The following is an 8,884-nucleotide window of genomic DNA, read 5'->3' on the forward strand; positions in this document are numbered from 1 at the left end:
TTGGAAAATACATTTTTGGAGTGATTGCATAACCTTTCTCTATATGAGAAAGACAAACAGGTCATTACAAGTACTACTTTTCAACTCATCAGCGTTTTCGTTATTAGGGGGAGGGATACCGTAATTCACACGTCGTCTCTAAGGAGAGTTGTCATAAGGTCAATCGAAATAGTGATATCCTGTAGTAGAGGTCCGTTTATTTGTAATTGCTGATTCATTTCACTGCACAGCCGGAGGCAACGATGTTGTACTGTTTCCAGAGATACATAATATGGTCAGTTGGTAAATTACTTGCTTGCTTATTGATAGTTATAGCGGAGAGATTTGCAGCGTCTGCTCTGTACGAGATGAGAAGATAGACTACGAGACACATTTGATCGACAAGTTGTGACATATGCTAAATTTATGAATTAGTTCACGAAAAAACTAAGTACTTCGCCAACTAAATAACATTTGAATTGATAAATAAACCGGACGATTCGGATTTCAAAAACTAAACCACTTACTTACTTATGCTGGCCTCGATTTACATTGTTTGATACCTGCACTATTTGCTATTCCGGAGCGTCTACGCTGGGTGTTTGAGCGCAGTATTCTGGCCGATTGAGAAATTGATTTTTATAGCAAGGAACCAAATTCAACCTTAAAGGATTTGGTTCTTGTTTTGTACTAACGCATCTGTTGCAGAATATATACCAAATTCAAAAACGGGTATTATATAACATGGAGGAGAACATAGGAAGTCTTGACCAGGTTTTCAGTTAAACCTACGTAAACTTATAAAAATGTTTAAAAGTTTTCAATCCTGCAAAACTCGTTGAAATGTAATGTGCAAAAGTATTGTGCGTATTCATGATTCTTTGCAGAATTGTTAATTTGCTTTTTCAAAAGTTATAAAAGTTTTTCTGGGATCATTTTTTTCTGGTCTCCTCGCGTTGGGAGCGTGGCGTGGAGAAACTTGACCAAGAGAATTTTAAAATATTAGAACAAAAAATAATGGCATAAAACATGATGAAGCATTTTTTTCATATTGTCGTGGTTCTTATTACCCGTAAAAATATAGAAGGACTGTATTTCATGAATTTTTATTATTTTGGGATTAACTGTACTGATTACATTGCATGTTTATACGTGGTTTTATAACTGTTAACTTTGTCGACTGGTACTATAAAGATATAGACTGGTTTTTAAAGTGAGATTTTTTTTGTGATGTGAACAAAATTCACCGTGGGTACCACAGAATAGTAAATATCAGAAATTATTTATCTTTCTTCAGCTTATTTCCACTTTGTCAAGTCTCCCCAACATTAGTTCGTACGTTCAATGTCGTGCTAATTTTATAAATAACTATTCCAATATTCCGGTCGATGTAGAATCATTTCACTACTTCATAAGGAATAACACGGTATATGAGTTATATAGAAAAAAATTACTCTAGTAGATATGTCCATTCAAAGTTCGATAGAAAAATATATCATTTAACGCAAATTCATGAATTACGGAATATTTTCTATGAGTGAAAGATTTTTCCCTGCGTGCTTTTAAAATTACCTGATGGGATCGAAACAAGCATACAAATATTTGAAAAAAAAATAAGAACCAAATAGAACACATTATTGATAATTGTTAAGGGGTTACATTACTGTAGAATTTTACAAAAATCGATTTTCCATAAATTAGTCTAAAACGTGCTTTAGGAAGTTAAAAAGATATTCCAAAACATGGAAGAAGAAAACGATACAAAAATGTTCAAATTTTCAATTATTTTTATGTTATTCGATAAAAAATATTTTATGTTATTCGATACTTATGTTATAAATCGTATTTAACTAGATCTCGATTCACTTCTTTATTGCGCCAAGAAAAAAATTTGAAAAATGGCTATTTTTTGTGCTCTACAGTGGTGTAACCCCTTAAATCTCTCGCTTGGTCAAGTCTCCCTATGTTCCCCTACATAAGGACCAAGATCTTGTTATCATTAAAATCTTAAATTCATTTCCTCGAGTATTGGATAAACGTACGTTGAAAGTAAAATAACCAATCAATGATTGCTTGCACAGAAAAGTCATAAGAATGATTTCACTGATCCAATAAACAATCTCTCAGTATGCCTCTCTAGAAGATTTCAACATTGCATTATTGGCTGTATATGCTTAACTGCAGCGTTGGTTTACAAACAAAGTGTTATCGACGATGTGGCAACAAAAACAAAAGTCGCAGTGACGTTAACAAAACCAGTTGCTAGAAAAAAGTTATTTCATTGCTTTCATAGACTTCAAAATCGATGTACTGTGAAAAAATACAAAACACATTATTGCACATCAAAAATTCATCATTTGCTTTCTTACGCGTTTGCAAGGAGTCGATTTCATCACTGGACGGTAGAACAGATCAATGACGTCGAGCATCCGAGGCGCATTGCACTCATTTAGCTTCGTCCCAAGGCATTCGCGCATTTCGGCAATCTCTCCACACTGTTTGGCACCGTATTTAGACAGGTCCATCGCATCCGTAGATTTTGAAATTCTTCCGAGGCATTCATTTGCATAATCTCCCATACTCTCAAAGCACGGGAAGAAGCTTCTGTTATTCACTGTGGAAAGTGTTGAGTAATAGCAGGTTTTTTATTCCTTCGACGTTCACTAAATACTCACTGAAAAATATTTCACCATCGTTTCGGCAAATGAGTCTGATAGCATCTGGAACCACGTTGACAACAATATCCAAAAGTTGCGTTTCATTCTTTTCGAGACAAGTCCGAAATTTGTCGATTACGGGAGTAAAGCAAACAATCGAATCCTGCAGCTGGGGACAGTATCTGAAATGATTTCGATATACCTGCACATGAAAATCGTTAAATACCGTGACGTTTTCTCACTTCGCAAAGAACTTCTTCCGGGTCGCCATGGACAACGATTTCGTATCATTGGGAAATCTTTCCACATCCATTTTTTCCTCGACACACCCGGGCACTGACTCGAGAATTGATTGGATCTCATTGAAGGACTCATGTGATCCGGTTTTCTTCCAACAGGTCGCGCGGATGTCGTCTTCAAAACCACTGGTCTTTCTGGTGTCTTGCGAGTTGATTCTAGCAGTGGTTGACCCTTGGAAGTTGGAAGGAACGTAAGCTTCTCTGGCGTTATATGAGTTGCTCCTGGCAAAGGGTGATCCTTGGAAGTTAGAAGAAATGTAACTTTCCCTGTAGTATTGGGAGTTTGTTCTAGCTGTTGATGCCCCTAGGAAGGTAAGATTACTAGCGCACAAGTAATGAATTGTCGTAGCGATAGACTTTACCTGTCAGTAGGGCGACCAACAAGGTTAGCACAATCTCCACTCGGTTGCTCATCCTGGCGATGCTCGATGGTTGGTGTTACTTTCAGAATCAACGTTCTACTGAATATACTGCAGGTCCGGACGACTGGTTTTGCCCACTGATAATGATTAGTAGTTTACTATTATTTGCGGATTTCTACTGCAGGCGATTAACGGGTGTTACGATCAAAAATTGGTCAATTGCGTGTGAATCAGTTAAACTTTTTATTATACAATTAAATCATATTTCTTCGTTAGTTCAATTCATATAAAATTTTTTTTTTCTAAATCTTTCCTTTTATCGGATGCGAATTACCAAGCCTTTCGCTTGGCTCGTTCCATCAGGTTTTGGATAGCCTCCTTGGTTACTTTCTTCGCCACCGAACGCCAGTTTGCCTTTAACTACATCTCGCTTTGTTTCCCGTAATTGTATGAATGGCAAATCTGTTCAATACAGAACGGAGCAATTGCGTTGCTTAAGGAAAAGCAAAATACGTTTTATCAGGCATTCCTGCACCAAAATGTCCTGGTTAATGGTCTCGGTTGCGATGTAAATGTCGCTCTTCAAGCTACGGCAACAGATGGCCTGCCGTACGAGATATTTCTTTGGAGTCATTAACTTCTTTTTAGTCGACAGTCCTGTTCGTTTTCTAGCTCGTAGCACGGTTGTAGACGACACTTTCAGCTAGCTTGCGATATCTCGGACTTGAAACAGCTGGTCACTCATTAACTTGAAGGGAGTACTCGTGCCAAATTGTGTAGTCGTACTTTCATTTTGTCATCTTCTATATAAAAGGGGAATGTAAATTTCAACGCAATCGACACTTTTTTAGATCGTTCTGCAAACAGAAAAAATTGGCCACAGTACAAATTAGCTAAAATCTCCTATTCTATGAGATCCGTAAAAAGCAATATCAGTAACAAAGAATCCGTTTAGTAGGAGCTTTCCAGGCAAACCTCCTAGGTCATTTGAAAACTATGGGCGCGTCGTCGTCAAAGATAAATCAAATAATTCTGTCTCAAACGTTGCTGCTAAGTGGATGATTTATTGCAGCAGTAAAATGTTTGCCTTTGTTATGTGATTTGTGAGTGAAATTCTTTTAACTGTTGGATAAATAAGCTTATGCATATAGCACACCACTCTTCATAACGCTGCCAAAACAGGCGAACTTCCTATAAAACATGATGTCGATACTGGAATCACGTCGTTTGTTAGTCGAATGTTCACTTCACTGGCATATATGTAAACTTGCACAGCATTAGATGAATCCCACCATCATATTCCAACAGAGAGCAATCGACATTCAAAGCAACTTTTTTCCGGCTTTGAGGTTTACCGTTTTTTATTCGATTGCATATGAGCGATTTATTACTTTTCTTTTTTCTACTACCACTCTTTTTCCCACCAGGCGCATCCTCTGGTACGTATTTCGATGGAAACTGCAGCGAAACTGCATCCGAAGTTGGGATCGAGAGGTTATTGATTGTACGGTTGCTCCTCCCTGCCAAACTCGTGTGGTAATAGAATTTGAAGTAGAGTACTCATTGCTCTACTGCTACTATCTGTGGAAAGCGCTTGTGCACTAGACCCATTCAGAATGGTCGACATTTTGGAAGTTGAATCCATTAACTAAAACTCAAGCATTTGAATTTTTTTAATTGTTTCGATTGAAAATAAAAGTGTTTCGCTAACGATCACGATTCAGTTATGTTTCCAAATATTTTGAACAGGTCTACTGCATACGGTGGATGAATGTGCAAATAGCATCGCACATTTGTGCATTTCCCTAGCTTTTACAGAAAACCCCAATATCGAGATATTTTCCCTCGCTTTTATTTCAGAACCTTTTCCTACGGGAACCCGTTAAACTCTCGTAAACTGCTGATTTTACAACGGCTATAATGCATTTTTATTTCGACGAATCCCAAGCGACTTTTCATTATAAAGCAATTTTCAAATCGTCTCATGAAATGTTCATATTTCGGATAAATTGTTATTAAACTGCATCGATACCCAATTAAATTTACGTTTATTGCATAAATCGAATGTTTGCGGAGCTCTGTTTTATTATAGCAATGAAAAATATAAAATTTGCTGTTTGACATAAAGCCTGCTCAACGCTAAACATTTAGAGTACGAAGATTCCTCGGGTCTTTTCTAGAAAAATATGTCTCGCTAGATAATTGCCAAACGTTGCCCTGCTCTCCTTCACCATTGAACTTTCCCTCCGCAAAAATAATCAGTTCCGAGAACACACCTGTTGAATTCAATTTCGAGTGTGCATGATTTCATCGAAATCCGCCCTTCAGTTACCGCCACCCATACCATCAGTTAATGAAATTGTTTGGCTTCATTTCTAGCTATTTTCAAACTGTTAGATGAACCCTGTTTGGTAGCATATACCTAACAATCTCCGGTCCACCTAGTTACGTATAAAACATTCTGATACTCTTCAAACTTTGAGGGCTTTTTTCGAATGAGCAATCTTCGACGAACTTGTAGGATTTGGCTTTCAGTTTGTTTTCTACGCTTCAACTTATCTGAGAGCAGCATGTATGCCTCCTGGCAGAGCTTGGAAAATGGACGAACTGAAAAAGAACGAACACTCTTCATTCGTTCCAACATCTGTTTTTGTTAAAATTAAAACAACTCAATGGAATATCATGGGCGACATGGGCCAAGAAGTGGCCCGGCACTTCATATGTTGACAAATTTACAGATAAGTGAAATCTACTTTTTTGAGACATTTACGGCTTATTCCCGTTTGCGCGGGTGCTAACCCCATACGTCCACGGTGTCAATGGCTCCCTCCCGGGACGGCCAAATGGAGGTCGAATCGACTCCCCGACCCAAACAATATCCAGAGCACTCGACCGGTCCCTTTGTGGTCTTCTTTCGGCTCAAAACAAAATCTCTGAATCTATTACAGATTTCAAAAGACCTGACGGAACGGTTCTCGGCTGTGACCGAAATAAGAAAGGTCCGCTCAGACAGGGTCAGGATCGAGTTGGCTAATTCAAAGCTGGCAAACGATATTGCTTGCTGCGAGCATTTTACGAAGGACTATTATGTGTATATTCCAGCTGTAAAAGTACAGTCTGAAGGTGTTGTCACCGATGAGAGTCTGACATGCGAGGATCTGCTGCAGTACGGGGTTGGCCGTTTTAGAGACTGCTTACTTCAGCCAGTGAAAATACTAGAGTGCAAGCGTTTGCACTCAGTAGTAGTTGCGGGGGATGGTTCAAAAACGTACCCCCAATCAAACTTTTATTGGGTGACCTTCGCTGGTACCGCGTTGCCAAATTACGTCCTCTTGCACAGGGTTCGTCTGCCAGTGCGTCTGTTTGTACCGCGGGTCATGAATTGCACAAAGTGTTAATAATTGGGTCACGCAGGTACCCATTGGTAGCAATAAGGCCCGCTGTGGAAAATACGGTGAGAATCATCTAGATGATTCGTGCAGTAAGAATGCTGCGAAGTGTCCTTACTGTGCAGAGATCCTGCATGATATCTCGGCATGTTCGGCGTACAAACTACGCGGGGATACTAAAACTAAAACATTTCCTTGCGGGACGATCCGAACGTTCTTTCGCAGAAATGCTAAAGAAAGCTACGCCACCAACCTCAATAAACATCTATGCTCACTTGCCTCCTAACGAGGGTGAAGCTGATGACCCACAAGAGGGAACAACTACTAGGGTGCCTAGAAGTTATAGCAGAGGAGGAACATTTCCTCTCCTAAAGTTCCTTGTAAAGGCCAGAAGGTGTCTCTAGACGGGGCTCCGAAAGTGACATCTCTTGGAAGTTTTGCAACCAAGCCGAAGCAAGTAGCTCCTGGTCTCGGAGGATTAAACTCAGAGAAGGAGTTCCCAGCACTTCCCGGAACATCAAAAATCCCTAGTGTTCCTCTGTTTCAGTTCGAGAATAATCGCGGCACTGGAATTATCAAACACTCGGACATTGTGGACTGGATAATAAAAACTTTCAATATAACTAATCCTATTAAAAGTCTGTCGTTAGCTCTTCTACCTACAGTAAGTACATTTTTAAAGCAGTTGACTGCGAAATGGCCCCTCCTTTCAGCGATTGTATCCTTCGATGGCTAACTCATCGAACGAGGCCACGGATTTGATCACTGTTCTACAGTGGAATTGAAGAAGTATCATCCCAAAAATAGATTCTTTCAAATTTTTAATAAATAGCTTGAGATGCGATGCATTCGTTTTATGTGAAACTTCCTGAATTAACCTTCCCTCGATACCAGGCATTGAAATTGTCGCTTGTCATATAACAATCAAAGGCAAAGATATTTGCATAGCTTCCATATATATTCCCCTAAACACCGCGATTGGGCACCGCCGGCTACATGACATCATAGAATCCCTGCCTGCACCACGACTAGTTTTAGGAGACTAACTCTCACGGTGCGGAATGGGGTATATTTGCGACAACTTCAATATGACAATTCTAAACACGGGTGAAATTACACGGATCCCTCCCTCACTAGCGCGCCCAAGTGCATTAGATTTATCCCTTTGCTCGACCTCGCTGCGGTTAAATTGCACGTGGAAGGTAATCCCTGATCCCCACGGCAGCGACCATCCGCCGATCGTAGGCTTAATCAATAACGGTTAATAGCCATTGAAATCAATCAATATTTCGTATGACCTCACACGAAATATCGATTAGAAGAGCTATGCGGCCGCGATATCCGACAACATCGAATCTACCCAAGAACTTCCTCCAGAGGAAGAGTACAGCTTTTTGGCTGGCTTGATTCTCGACAGCGCGAATCAAGCTCAGACTAAGCCAGTACCTGGCGCGAACATACAAAAGCGTTCTTCTAACCCGTGGTTGGACAAAGAGTGCTCAGAAGTATACTCGGAGAAGGCCGCCGCGTATAAGACCTTCCGGGACAACGGGTTACCCGCTAGCTATCGACAATATGCGACGTTAGAAACGCGAATGAAGAGTTTGATGAAAGTCAAGAAACGTAGTTACAGGCGCCGGTTCGTTGACGGACTAACGAGAGAAACATCGATGAGCACGTTTGCGAAACCGAAACAGTACCTAACGAGAGCGTGGAATATTCAAACCGTTGGCTATTCGATTTCGCAATTTCGTTTGTCCGGATTCCGCCCAGGCACAGAAGATCTACCGCGCCGCGCCCTCTCACGATAATGCGAACGAAACACTTTTTTCGATGATGGAGTTCTCACTTGCTCTCTTGTCGTGTAACAATAAAGCTCCAGCGCCAGACAGAATCAAATTCAACTTGTTGAAGAATCTGCCAGACTCTGCCAAGAGACGCTTGTTGAACTTATTTAATAAGTTTCTTGAGGCTAACATTGTCCCACACGATTGGAGACAAGTGAAGGTCATCGCTATCCAAAAACCAGGAAAACCAGTCTCCGACAACAACAAGTCTACCACAATCGACCACCCAATGTCCCAGTCCGAGATATGCTGGCAACTCGTGATTTCCCCTATATGTCCCTTATTTATACCTTCATAAAAACGATAAATATCCCAATTTAGCCCCTCTCTTTTATTTCTCGTTTTTAGAGT

General features: G+C 40.2%; 1 protein-coding gene across 2 annotated transcripts; it reads right to left on the minus strand.

Moving 5' to 3' along the window:
* Window positions 1-506: 506 nt before the first annotated feature.
* On the minus strand, window positions 507-3,432 carry LOC131681598 (27 kDa hemolymph protein-like). 2 transcript variants are annotated; one of them, XM_058962491.1, is made up of 5 exons: window positions 3,298-3,432; window positions 2,879-3,227; window positions 2,655-2,818; window positions 2,349-2,593; window positions 507-2,289 (listed from the first exon to the last, which is right to left on the minus strand). In XM_058962491.1, exons 1-5 carry the CDS (start codon window positions 3,347-3,349, stop codon window positions 2,242-2,244), a joined length of 858 nt encoding a protein of 285 aa, XP_058818474.1. In that variant the 5' UTR covers window positions 3,350-3,432; the 3' UTR covers window positions 507-2,241. The 2 variants fall into 2 exon arrangements, with proteins under 2 accessions (XP_058818474.1, XP_058818473.1); XM_058962490.1 differs by having other exon boundaries at window positions 2,879-3,239; window positions 3,298-3,428.
* Between the last annotated feature and the right edge of the window lie 5,452 nt (window positions 3,433-8,884).

This window comes from Topomyia yanbarensis, chromosome 2 (genome assembly GCF_030247195.1).
Source record: "Topomyia yanbarensis strain Yona2022 chromosome 2, ASM3024719v1, whole genome shotgun sequence".
NCBI lineage: Eukaryota > Metazoa > Arthropoda > Insecta > Diptera > Culicidae > Topomyia > Topomyia yanbarensis.

What these genes read in the sequence shown, in the direction of transcription:
- LOC131681598 (XM_058962490.1), bottom strand. Translation starts at nt 3,349, where the DNA reads ATGAGCAACCGAGTGGAGATTGTGCTAACCTTGTTGGTCGCCCTACTG. An exon ending in CGATGGTGAAATATTTTTCA is followed by an intron (nt 2,594 to 2,654) that starts GTGAGTATTTAG and finishes CACTTTCCACAG; the next exon opens with TGAATAACAGAAGCTTCTTC. An exon ending in AATCGACTCCTTGCAAACGC is followed by an intron (nt 2,290 to 2,348) that starts GTAAGAAAGCAA and finishes ATTTTTTCACAG; the next exon opens with TACATCGATTTTGAAGTCTA.